This window comes from Phoenix dactylifera, chromosome 12 (assembly GCF_009389715.1).
Source record: "Phoenix dactylifera cultivar Barhee BC4 chromosome 12, palm_55x_up_171113_PBpolish2nd_filt_p, whole genome shotgun sequence".
NCBI classification, from domain to species: Eukaryota; Viridiplantae; Streptophyta; class Magnoliopsida; order Arecales; family Arecaceae; genus Phoenix; species Phoenix dactylifera.
In genome coordinates, this window is record NC_052403.1 from 2,823,752 (window position 1) to 2,837,047 (window position 13,296).

General features: G+C 39.8%; 2 protein-coding genes across 2 annotated transcripts; both read right to left on the reverse strand.

Annotated features, from left to right (window-relative positions):
- Positions 1-66: 66 nt before the first annotated feature.
- Positions 67-1,435, reverse strand: LOC103705105 (nascent polypeptide-associated complex subunit alpha-like protein 1). Its single transcript, XM_039132296.1, has 2 exons — positions 704-1,435; positions 67-580 (listed from the first exon to the last, which is right to left on the reverse strand). Exons 1-2 carry the CDS (start codon positions 887-889, stop codon positions 248-250), a joined length of 519 nt encoding a protein of 172 aa, XP_038988224.1. The 5' UTR covers positions 890-1,435; the 3' UTR covers positions 67-247.
- A 6,878-nt stretch (positions 1,436-8,313) lies between these two features.
- Positions 8,314-10,164, reverse strand: LOC103705059 (probable sugar phosphate/phosphate translocator At5g25400). Its single transcript, XM_008788656.4, has one exon. The coding sequence runs from the start codon at positions 9,909-9,911 to the stop codon at positions 8,853-8,855; it is 1,059 nt and encodes a 352-aa protein (XP_008786878.1). The 5' UTR covers positions 9,912-10,164; the 3' UTR covers positions 8,314-8,852.
- Between the last annotated feature and the right edge of the window lie 3,132 nt (positions 10,165-13,296).

The following is a 13,296-nucleotide window of genomic DNA, read 5'->3' on the forward strand; positions in this document are numbered from 1 at the left end:
AAATATGTATGCATATTGCGAGAGCTAACATGCACTTGAATTTATATAACATGAATAAATTTTCAATGAAGATCAACAATGAATCTTTCATTCTAAAAAAATCCATTATTGATTTCTGTTGAGAAGCATTTGAGATCGAACATACTCGGATGCATTCTAGTTTAACTCTCTTTATATATAGTTTTTAATCAATGAGCACATTTACCACAAAAATGCATTCAACTTGACAGCTCCATGATAAACATCACTAATTTGTCAGCTCCATGATAGCAGAAACAATGTCCCCATGAGCAGCTTTAAGTGCCTTGACAGCTTTGGACCTTGAGACGCCAGCCTGTGTCATCACCAGTTCAATGTCATTCGGCTCGACCCCAGTCTCATCAACATCTTCATCATCCTGAGCCATGGCTAATGTCTCAGGTGTGGAGATCATGCGGCTGACATCAGGAGCCTTGAACTGCTCTGCAGCCTGCGACTGCAGCTGAGAACTCAGGTCCTCGATCTTTGCCTCCCCAAAGATAACATAAGTGTCTGAAGTGGGGCTCTTGAAAACATCTGGCTTCGAGATGACAAACAAAACCTGAACGGCAACACCGCAATAAAATCTTTATTACACTCTTTTCAGAAAAAAAAAAGGAGTCATACATAGAGATTGCAGAACCAAAATAAAGTTCAAGCGATAAGCACAGTATATGAAACCCACATTCTTGTTTCTTTTCACAGCGACACGACTGACACCAGGAATGGACTTCATTCCATGCTTCAGCATGGCTTTCCGGCTCTTCTTCTCACTTCTGCTTTGCTTGGACGTACTGTTAGAATCACCTTGTTGCCCTGTGTGATTTTCGAGAGAGAATGAATTACAGACAGAACCAATTGCTAGAGACATTCATTCCCGGCTGTTGTTAGAGTATATGGGTAGTGATGAGATTTTAAGTTATCATCTGAACAATCCTTTTCAGGTGATGGTCCACTTTCGGAAAAATTTAACTGAAGAGAAGCATATATAACAACTACATCAACCTATTAAATGTTCATAAAGCAATCCTGTCCAAATAGATAGCTGAATAATGGCCTCCGATTTGCAAATCACTAGTTCACAGTGCTTATATATTCTACCATTCATCACTAACTAAAAAGTAGTACAATATAATCTGTTGAAGAGTCAGAGCCAAATAGCATTGTACAATGACAATGAATGAGACAAAGGATTAAAACTTGCCAGAGTTTAATTTTGTACTATTTTAAAGTGACAATTTTTACACAATAAACAGTGGGGAAGCAAAATTGCAAAGTCACTAGAAAAACAGATTTGACCTGGAATAAGAATGAACAGAGGGAACCTCTCTTCATATTTATCCTCTCTTGGCAAATAATTGGTCCATATCTAGTTATCTTTTAGTCTATAATTGCTTCTCTCATTGGATACAGTGTTTTTTGGAAAATGCGAAAGAGCAAGAGTCATACTTCTGTTGCACCTCAATTACCATGCACAAGGTGGCACCTTAAACAACTGTTTTAAGTACTCCAAGCAAAGCAAATGAAAAGAATACTAGAGAGAATACTCGCTTGTTAAGGTGGCACCTCTATAAGACCCAAGCAAAGCAATAAAGAGAATACTAGAGAGAAAAAAAAGGCTTCTATTAACAAATGCCAGACAAGTGGTCGGGAGGATGCTTCAGCAAAGTGCTGATGGCGAACAAGAGGTAATGAAGATCAAATCAAATGGAAGATGATTTAAGTACTTTGTTTCCCTACCTCTTCCATCCTCATCCTCCTCTACACCTACTCTTCTCCTTCTTTTCCATATCACTGCTACAGCTCATCTTCCTCCCTTTACTACAGTTTATATTTCTCCCCTTCATCCTGCTGCTCTTTCTCCTTGTGCAACACCTTCTACCACTCCTTGAGTATTGTAATTACTACTTAATTGCTGTTATTTCTACTTATAATCTGTGTTACTTAGACCTTCCATTTAGCCTAAAATACCAGCACCCGACACCTAAACATGGATATTAGTATGACACTTGGACATAGCTCCAAAAGAAGAAATGCTTAGGTATTAAAATGACCCAAATCTTAGACATGCACCCAACACATGAACTTAAATCCATGTAACATAACTTATAATTTAATGCTCCTCAATTCTCTATTCTTGCTACTTCACAATAGCTTATTCTCCTTATTTCTTAATATTGTTTAGTTCTTTCTAGTTTTTCTCCTTATTTTAACTACTACAATTTTTCCTTATCTTTTAAATGAACTCGCCTTGCAAGGGCCTACCGCACGGGTGCTACATGGTCCTCTCTGCCCGCTAGCATATGAAAATTACCCTTTAGAACCTTGCATTAAATACTACCTACCAATGGTTTAAAAAATGGAGGCATAAGGTGGGCAGCAAAGAGGGTACCTACCAATGGTTACACACTTCCTATTGCTGGCAACGACATTTATTCCAGAAGGAGATTGTTACTTAATCACATTAATAGCATAACTTCTTGTGGATTGTTTCAGTAAGCAACATGTAATCAGGAACACAAATCATAAAAATAATTATAAAATATAAATTCCTGACCAACCTTCAGCTTCAACCTCATCATTATCAGCATCGTCATCATCCTCATCTTCAATTACAGGCTCATCAGACTGCAACAAATAGTTAATATTAGCGAAATGAAACAACCAAAAATGGCAGGCATAGCCATGTAGCACAAATTCAATAAAGATTGAGACTTAATGACAGTAAAAAATAAGTAAAGATTTGTATTAAGCAAGGAAAAGGACAACATGGATGGAAAAATCGGTTTGTTCCTGGTCTATGCTCCTCAGAGCCTCCTGCTTTTGAAGTGCTTCCATCTCTCAAAAAGTTGAAAAAACGAGTGCTTGCAGCCAGCCATGGAGAGTTTAATGCTGTTTTCATGTCAGGAAGGTAAAATGATTACCCTGCTAGTTTCCACGTTCATATTTCAATTATATGAAATCAATCTATTTTGATGTAGTAAAATATGCACATGCTTCTCATTGCGAAGTATGCACATGTATATGTGCTTATTCCTATACACTTCTTTTTAATTTTTACTAGCAGAATTTACAACTTTTTTTGTCATATTATATGTTTATTATGCCAACTAAGTGACATCCTTAACGAGAGATGGGGTGGCCAAAGCATCTGCATAATGATTATGACATCTAAGGATCTACTTGATAAGAATCTAGCTCTTCCGGTATATAAGATCAGTTTCTCTTCTCCAGCATTAAAAGCCTCCATTTCATAATAACTCATGACAGTTGGAAACACGCTTATATCTTGACATCAACATGTAATATTCAGTTTCAATTCCTAGGAGAGAGCTTATTTCTCTTTCACCATCTATGCTTTCGAAATTCTGATTTCATCTTAAAGGATTAAGAAATCAGAGTGTGGCGGTTGTGATCAGAGAAAGTAGATGCAATTTCATAGTCTTCAAAATATCAGTAAACTTCACAAGCTCTGAAGTATGTGCACTATGGGCTCAGCACTCAAAACCTCCTCCTTGGTTGTCAGTTGGTGTCCATTTTGGAAAAGTTTGATGTCAATATAGGCATTAAATGATCATATCCATAAATGTTTTAAGATCCAAGACTGTTACCCAACCTCAATCCCTATATCTCTGTATTATGTTTTCTTTTTCATCACTGCTGCATCATTGATGTTGTACTGATATTTTATGCAGTGGAAGCACCATTGTTGGTGTTGGTTCTCCAGAGCCTCCATCTTTCGTCTATGGTGATGATGATTATAAGGATGTATTTGTATCAGGTACACAACCAATCTTCCGTGCCTACCTTTTAACTTATCATCGTTATAGTTGCTTTTTAGTTCGAATATGTTTTCATCGAGGTTTGAACCAATGCTACCACCCCTTCAGAACTCACTCTGCAGGAATTACTGATTTTCCAGCACCATAGCCAAACAAACTTCTTCTGCAATGCACTATTTTCTTGGTCCTAATCTTTTCCATTTCTAAACTGATCTAAATACATGTCTGAAACTTTTGACATCTCTCTACAATTTGCTGCAGAGGCTTGCATCCTCACTCGTCGAAGAGAACCAGCGGTATACTGCACCCAGTTCATTATCAGCTTCTTTTAGCAGAGATGTATCTTCTGAAGTAGCATCATCTGTTGAGTATTTCTTCTCCCTACCCACTTTGTCAATGAAATTTTCTGTCAATTTTGCAACTGTATCTGCTCGAGATAGTTGCCAAGAAACTTGAGAAAGGATTATGATAGGATCTCTTGTTGACCTCATTTCTAACTCTGATAACTTGAAAATTTGGCACTTGCTAAATGTATCTGGTAATGGATTGTCACCAAGGTGCAGCAGTCTCGGCTTCTAAAGTAGGCCCCTGCAACAACAATGCAGCTCTGGTACTGATCTCTCCCTCGCCGCTGGTTCTTCATCTCATGCAGATTTGAGATTTGCTTTAGATATTCAATATCGGCTTCAATAAGTGCGGGGGGGGGGGGGGGGGGGGGGGGGACATCGATCAGATGTATTCATGTTGTTTTGACATGGGAATCATATATAAATTGAACATCATAATTCAAGTTTCATGCTCTGTTAAAGATCTTAAAGTTTGAAAAAGCATCATCTGAGCTATTTCAGTTCCATGATGTGATCATACTTCAATGGTCTGAGATGTTGGTTTATCTCAGATGACATGGGAAGTTGCAATATCTTATACTTGAGAATGGTCTGACCATCTTGGGATTGATTTAGTATTCACTAATTTAAAATCCACAATAAGTTAGTAAAAACACTTAAATTTCAATAAGAATTTACAGAATTGGTGCTGGTATATCAGCACCCAAACAGCTACACTGGCACAGAATTTCAGAGTGCAGGCATCACACTGAACTCCACCATGGCCTCAAATTACACATGCCGATGTCAACTCATCTCATCCAGTCTCCGGAGTGTTAATCAAACATCTCAACGCCACCTTTGCCGCCTGCCCCAGAGAAAGCATTAAGTCAGCATCTTTAAGATATGAAATTGTGTTTTAACTAGTTTTATCCTTAATTGTGTTTTTGATCATTGCATGTCATGTTTTGCTGTATTTCCTTCTAGTATTTATCATGACAAGCAAAATTATAATGGATTAGCAGGCGGGTACATAATATATTGTATCAAATTATCATAATGCAGTATATTATATATAATAATATTATAATTATATTATAATTATATTATGATATAGTATTACAATAATTATATAGTATAATTATGATATGATATCATTAGTGAGGTCATCCGATCATGCCAGTATGTTGCATTTGTACTTGCAAGTGAGTTAAACTAGCTTGCATTTGAAAGCTGTTAAGGCAGCAACCATGCTTAGAAATGCAGGCAACTAAAGAACCTCTTAACTCTTAAGCAATTCGTATTCCAGTTGCAATGCTCCTTGTAAGCCTTGAATCTCTGCGGTCTAGACAAACTGGATCGTGCAAAAGATGGTAAATTGCCGAAGTTTCCCAAATTTTACAAGACGGACATTTCTTTGGAGAAAAAATTCTTTTGGTGAATTTGACTTCTCTGTTTTCTAAGAGACTGAAATCAAGGCATATCATAATCCAGTTTATCAGTTCATTTTCCCATGAATTTCAATATCTCGACGATTTTTCTCATAACTAGCCTCTAATAGGCTTTTAGATGCCAATCCTAAGGCCACCTAACAGTCCTCTCTGGCCGTATATCAATTAGAGCCTAAGTTGATAACTTTTCCAAGTATGTAGCATTACTCTATTTGACCTGGAAGAAAGCCTTTTCATGTGTGATGCATGCTGTAGGAAGTAGTTAATAGATGCCGGTATTAAGAACGACCAATAAAAGTTCAATACCGATCACCTCATTATTCTTGAAATATTAGAAAACGGAGCAAGTATACAAAAGAAAGAACTGAAAGCTTCAAATAAAGGATTGAAAATAGGTGGGAGCAAGTATGCAAGCAAGTTTCACTTATTGTGCCAAATATACTTTGCATTGTGATACATTAACAATACAAGATCAGCCTCAATCAACAGAGAGAAAAAGAAAACCCATCTATGGGAAACATAAAACCAGATGTCTCAATCCTCTATCTGAGTTATGTTTACATTGATCAACTGCATTCCTTGCCTCACATGTTAGACCACAACCATTCACCTATTGACAAAATTTTTCTCAATTCATAATATTTATCCCCTCAATTGTTTCAATAGAGCCTGAGGTCTGCCACACAACTCATGAACACCTTTCCCCTGTCCATTGTCGTCACAAGGATGTCAAGAGCTCGATACCCGAATTACTCAAAACTAATCTCCAAATTTGATAGAGACAATCATGCCAACGCAAAATATCTCTCTCAGGGTCAACTAATTTCATAATGCTGGAGCTTTGGTGTATGGCATAACCTTCTGATGCGAAATCCATCAAGTGGTAAGTCCTAGGTAGCATCATCAAGCATCATGCACAACTTTGAAAACATCATACATGCATTCTACAGCATACGCATCACTTTCACCTTCACAATAAGCAAATTTGGCTTCCTCAAGCTCTATATTATTAGGGTGTAAGAGACAATGGTTTCTACAGTAGAGAAGATCACATCTACAGTATAAAACAGGGCAAATCAAAGGCAGTTTTTAAATCAATCGAGCATATGAAAATACGGACACCGTTAGAGTATGCAGCACATTCATGGTGGGAGAAAGCTAGAAGAATTGTTAAAAGAAATTCAAAATAATTCTTTACAAAAATATGTTTAATAAAAATAGACTCAGAGGAAACAGAATATATATTCAAAATATATTCAACCTTAGGAGCTTAATCAACCCAACTACCTAGACGTCTGACATTTTCCAAATCTTCGGGCAACCGGTCACCCAAATGCCTAGGTTGACACCTAGACACAGGTACCTAAGGCCCACCTCTGTCTCAACAGCCAACTTGTTCATTGATTTATTGAAAGCATTTAATTTTTTTCTCACTCTCTTCTAGTAATAAAAATATCTACTTCAAGAGAGAAGTATCCACCTATAATAGTTTTCCTTTGATGCTTGGACATGTTATTTTTCCAGGAAGTTTTAAATACTCCAAACCACTTAATACAAAACATGAGAACAATTAAAGTAATTAAATCAAAGATTCCATTATTGATGGCTTAAGCAGGAGACAATCTTATTGTTTATCAATATGATATTCTTCTTCGATGTGCGTTCTTTAAACAATATGTAAGTCCATAAATGAAAATTGTATTTTTATTATTTTTAGGAACTTTTTCCCCAGATGCATGCATGGCCACCTATGCTTTCGGTCTAGGCCTTTAAGGGCATCAACACCTAAGCATGCCTAGGCAATTTGACAACCTTGACTACAGCTCATCTTTATGTAATGTAACATAGTCATAATGCATATGACAAATGCATTACAGACCTTCAGATAAGCTATTCATATGAACTCTGATAATTTATATCTACTTACCAGGAAAGGCTTTGATGTTTAATAAAATTCTTATGAGCTATATATAATGCGGACATGGCATGAGCACTGTATTTCTAATACCCAAATGAGATATGAATAGGACAAGTAATTATGCATGACAGAGATTTGAAAGACAACAAACAATGATTCTTTGTATAAAATCATTAAAATTCACTAGACTATGGATGCAATAACCACAACCAAGTATTGTGAAATATGATGTGATTGCTAGAAAACCTAACTTGTGCTATACTAACTTGTGCCATATGTTTCAAGAGATGGAGTACTGGATCTTTTATGTTAGAGAAACAACCTAAAAGAAGAAAAGAATAAAAAAAGCCAAAAAGAAAAAGAGAAGCAGCCAGTAGACTAAACAGATCGAGTGTCAATGATCTACCAGCTGCAACAGGCAAAACATAAGATCAAAAACACTTTTTAAATTCCTCATACATCTGGTTTTGTTAACTGAGAACATTAACTTTTGAAATTCTGAGAGAATAAAAAGATTCCTTCACATCTGCAACCAGTGGAGGCATGATGCATGTAAAACTATGCAGCATTCGTAACATAATCATTCAAATCTAATCATTTTGAAACACAAAAACAGGGCATAGCACAAAATGCAGCTGTAACAAAATACTACATTAGAAAATGTGAAATACATGGTGCACAAGCATTCACATAATACTGCAGTTACATCTGCCACTTAAAGTCCAATATGACCAACATTAAGCACATAAAAGAATAGGATTAGAAAGAAACACTTAAATTCCAATACGAACAACATTAAGCGCATAAAAGAATAGGACTAGAAACAAACATGACTAAATAAGAATCTCATCAAAATATTTATAGCAGTACCAGTAATTTAAACACCACAGCAAATTTCCTCGAAGAGGAAGATGAAAGCTCCTACATTGGTCCGACAAATAAATTAGCAAAAAAATAAAAAGAGAAAAGGCAGATGATAACAATGCAACCAACGAACAGATCTCAATGATAATCCATGAACTCCCCGCCAACAGCAAGAACAGCGTCCAAACCCTAAATTCCAGCTCCGCATTGAATCCATGAGATCGAGATGATAGATCTAGACATACACATATCAGAATCCAACGCCAACAGATCAGATAGATTTAAGGCCCCAACACGATTCATCCCGCATAGAAATAAGACAAATAAGAGAAAGGTGAGCGCAAAAAAAAAAGGTTCTTTTCTAAATTTTCTTAAGAAATAAATCTCCTTTCTCTCTGTAACGTAGATAGAGCGATAATCAGGCAACGGAAGAAATGAGATCAGATCAGATCGATCGAGACTGAGACCACCCGAGGACGAGAGAACAGAGAGATCAGGCCTGGGGGTCATTCTTCCGGTCGCCGTTCCTCTCCTCAAGGAGCTGGGCGTTCTCTTCGTCAGCCTGCGCGTTCTTCTTCTGAGCCTCCTTCGCCTTGAGCGCCTGGAGCTTGACGTGGTTGTAGTAGGCGACGCCGAGGAAGGCAATGGCGTAGCCAATAAGGTTGACGGTGGTGACTGTATCCCGAATGACCGACCAGGAGAAGGCGATGAGGAGCCAGTCCTTGACGACGCCGGCGACATTCATGGTGAGGGCGGAGGTCTTGCCGACGAGGAGGAAGACAGCGAGGTTGAGCGCGAAGGCACAGAAGGAGTTGGTGCCGAAGATGAGGAGGTCAGGGCGGAAGGAGGAGGTGGCGCGGAGGACGGGGAACTCGACGAGGCACCAGGGGAGGAGGAGGAAGGCGAGGCAGCAGGGGGAGACGTAGTAGAGGGAGGTGATGGGGTTCAAGGAGATGCCTTTGGAGGTAAGGAGGATCTGGATGAGGACGAGGCGGGTGGCCTCGAATGCGACGGCGGCGAGCTGGAGCATGACGCCCCAGGCGTTGAAGCGGGCCTCGCCGTAGGCGGCGATGGCGACGCCGAAGGAGATGGAGAGCATGTTGAGCAGGGTTTCGGTCTTAAATGCGTCCTTCTTGACGAGGACTCCGATGGAATAGACGGCGACGGGCATGAGGGCTTTGAGCATCTGGATGAAGGAGACGGAGAGGTAGATGTAGGCGGAGTTGGCGAACCAGAGGGAGAACGCGTAGAGGGCGCCGATGGGGACGACGGAGGCGACGTAGAGGTCGCGGGTCATGGGAGGGGAGGTGGGGGGCTCGACGACGCGGAGGCCGCGGACGAGGAGGAAGCCGAGGGCGGAGCAGAAGGACATGTGGACCATGGTCAGGGAGATGGGGAAGGGCCAGTTGTACATCTTGGGGTCGAGGATGTACTTGTTGAAGACGATCACCGTGAAGCTGAGGAAGATCCAGATCCCGACGTAGGCGTAGGAGAGGAGGACCTTCCTCACCAGTCCCTCGCTCATCGCTCCCCCACCGCCGTCGCGTCCCATCTCTCCTCCTCCTCCTCCTCCTCCTCCGGCCGCCGCCGAACAAGCTCTCTCGATCGCTGGATCGATCGGCTCCTTCGGTCGCTGTGGATTGAAGAAAGGCGGGCGAGATCCTAACCCTAACCCTAACCCTGATTGGATCGGGAGAGGAGGAGAGTGAAATGAAAAGAGGAATAGATCGCTAGATCTAGCAGTATGGGGACGCCGAGTCCACCGACGGGAGGTTTGGTGAAGTGGGAGACTTGGGGATTCGCTCCAAGGCAGCACGTATAGCACATTCGGTACTTCTCCGCAGCGAGCTCGCTTCCGCGTGGCGCCTTTGCGGGGATGGGGTCTTAAACAAAAGTAGGTACCGCACTTAAGCGGGCTATTTAATTGGTGGTTCGGTGCGATGTCCATCGTATATCACATTCATGCACCGACACCTGACATGCGTTCTGCGCTTCTCGAAACGCGATGTACGGTCACTGATGCGTTTGCAAAAAGTAACGCTCCGGCGGCCATCAGACATAATCCAGGATTGCCGAGTCCGTAATTCTCGCGCCTAATGGCGAAGGCATCCTCCGGCTTTCCGGGCACCCCATTTTGCCCCCGATCTCACGTGGGACCCATGTCGCATGGACACGTATCATATCCGGTGGGGCCAACATTCAAAGGGACACGTGGCGCATTCAACGCGATGATTACTGCTTCTTCCTGTATCCCGCCAAAGAGAAGGCATAGGCGCAGATATTTTTGTGATAATGATATGGTAAGATTTTAATTGTTTTTAATGTAACACGTCTATTTAATGATCTCATGTGAACAGCTAAGGGTAGGTGGCGATGAGGTTTTACTTTTACGGCGGGGAAAACTCAACCTTGCTTTAAAGACTCATTTGGTTTGGTTGAAAATAACCGAAATAAATTTCATACCTCGTTACCATATTTGGTATAAAAATAAATAAAAGAGATATTAAAATAAATAATAAATTATATATCTTAAAAAGAAGTAAAATAAATACCACCAACAAGTGTGAGTGGAGTTATTGTGAAACTGTCATTTTTTTCCAAAAAATAGCCCACACCTATAATATAATTAATATTGCATTAATTATATTATATAATTAAGAATTAATAAATTGATTAGTAGTATTTATTTATATTTTAGTGTATTTATTTATAAAAAAATAATTATAAATGAAGAATTAATAAATATTTATTAATTATCAATAAATATAACGTAGGATTTATTAGTAATTATTATATATTTATGTATATACCAAAATATACTAAAATTTATATATAATAAGAAATGTATTTTCTAATGTATATAATTAATATAAAAATATTTATTACCTTATGTAAATGTATTTCAATATTCGAAATAGCTAATATTGACGGTGTTTATGTTGGTGGGCCATAAATAGTCGGCAAATGAATTGAAAAAAAAAATATTATTATTTGAATTTGTTTGAATTTTGACAATATTTTTATATAAAATTACTTTCGATTAAATATAGTAGTCTTTTTTTCAATGGAATAATTTTTTCACCAACCAAATATGATAAAATTTATTTTTTTCATAATTATTTTTTGAAATAAATGGTTCCAAAAAGTTGTCAAATTACTTCATAATTTGATGTACCCTAACAAAACGAACCTTAAGCTGGAAACTAACATCTTTCTTTACTTAGAACATATATAATAAATTTGGAGGTATGTTCAGAAAAATGCTACAATACTCCTTGCTAAATATATGTTATCCACCATTTATTTCCAAATGAAAGGGTAAAGATAGATAGATTTCAAATTTGAATTTTTTGTAATTAAATCAAACTTTGTCCTATTTTAAGATTTCTTCCGCAAAGAACTGAAAACCCCATGGCCCAGCTCTGACCATCAGCCATCTACACCTCAAAAATGTCTCAAGTTTTTACCATTACCTTTGACTTTTACACCTGGGAAACTTTAAAATGTAAGAGGAGGAGCCCACGCCTCCATTTTGATTTTAGTAGACTTTATTAGAAGTCATGTGAAACAATAAGTCTTGGAGTTGGGTAAGATGATACAACAATCAAAGCAGATAGAGCTAACCAAATCCACCTCCTCCCTGATGTTAAAACACAAATGACATGTTCTTCATAAGTTTTTTTTATAAAAAAAAATATTATACAAGTTTTAATAATTTGCCAAACTGTAAACTCAACCAAGATGTTTCTCACTAGTCATCAAGCAAATGAGATGCATATATTAGCTCAATAGGAAGGAGTGTACTATGTTCAACTACTTGATATAATCTTATCAAATAGTGAAATGTTAAGATTATTTTGCAATAATATATCTACATATATTTTCTGTTGCGGGGTTTTTTGGGCCCGCGCAACAGCATAGTCCCAACTGAGCCGAGCAGAGAAAGAGATTGTGTTCCTCACGAGGTATTGTCCACTTTGGGCATTTCGGCCCGCGCGTCCAGCACTGACGAGGGGATGCCCTCACGGTTTTGCCCTTCAAAAGGTGCCTTGGGAGGAAAGGGCTTCGCCCCTCAATTAAGGCACAGAACCTTTTCGCTACTAGCCGATGTGGGACTAAATTCAGCAGCCCTCCCTACAACATTGCCCCCCCCCCCAGCGGGAAGGCGGCAAGGGGCGCCCCTTCCTGGCGCGCCATCTATTGCGGGGTTTTTTGGGCCCGCACAATAGCATAGTTCCAACCGAGCCGAGCAGAGAAAGAGACTGCGTCCCTCATGAGGTATTGTCCGCTTTGGGCGCTCCGGCCCACACGTCCAGCGCTACAGGGGGAGACATTTCCGACCCGCGCGTCCAGCGCTGACGGGGGATGCCCTCACGGTGTTGCCCTTCAAAAGACGCCTTGGGAGGAAAGAGCTTCGCCCCTCAATTAAGGCACAGAATCTTTGTGGGACTAAATTCCATTGCCTCTATTGCGGGGTTTTTTGGGCCCGCGCAATAGCATAGTTCCAACCGAGCCGAGCAGAGAAAGAGACTGCGTCCCTCATGAGGTATTGTCCGCTTTGGGCGCTCCGGCCCTCACGTCCAGCGCTACAGGGGGAGACATTTCCGACCCGCGCGTCCAGCGCTGACGGAGGGATGCCCTCACGGTGTTGCCCTTCAAAAGACGCCTTGGGAGGAAAGAGCTTCGCCCCTCAATTAAGGCACAGAATCTTTGTGGGACTAAATTCCATTGCCCCCCCCCCCCAACACACACACACACACACACACACACACACACACACACACACACACACACACACAACATTTTCCATTGCAGTTAGTTATGTTAGCAAATTTTGATCTACTTTTAATAGATGCATTTCATCGGTTTCTCCTTTTCAAAACACAATTTAGGGAGAAATCCAAAGGAGCATATTTACATTGGAAAAGAGTGCCCGA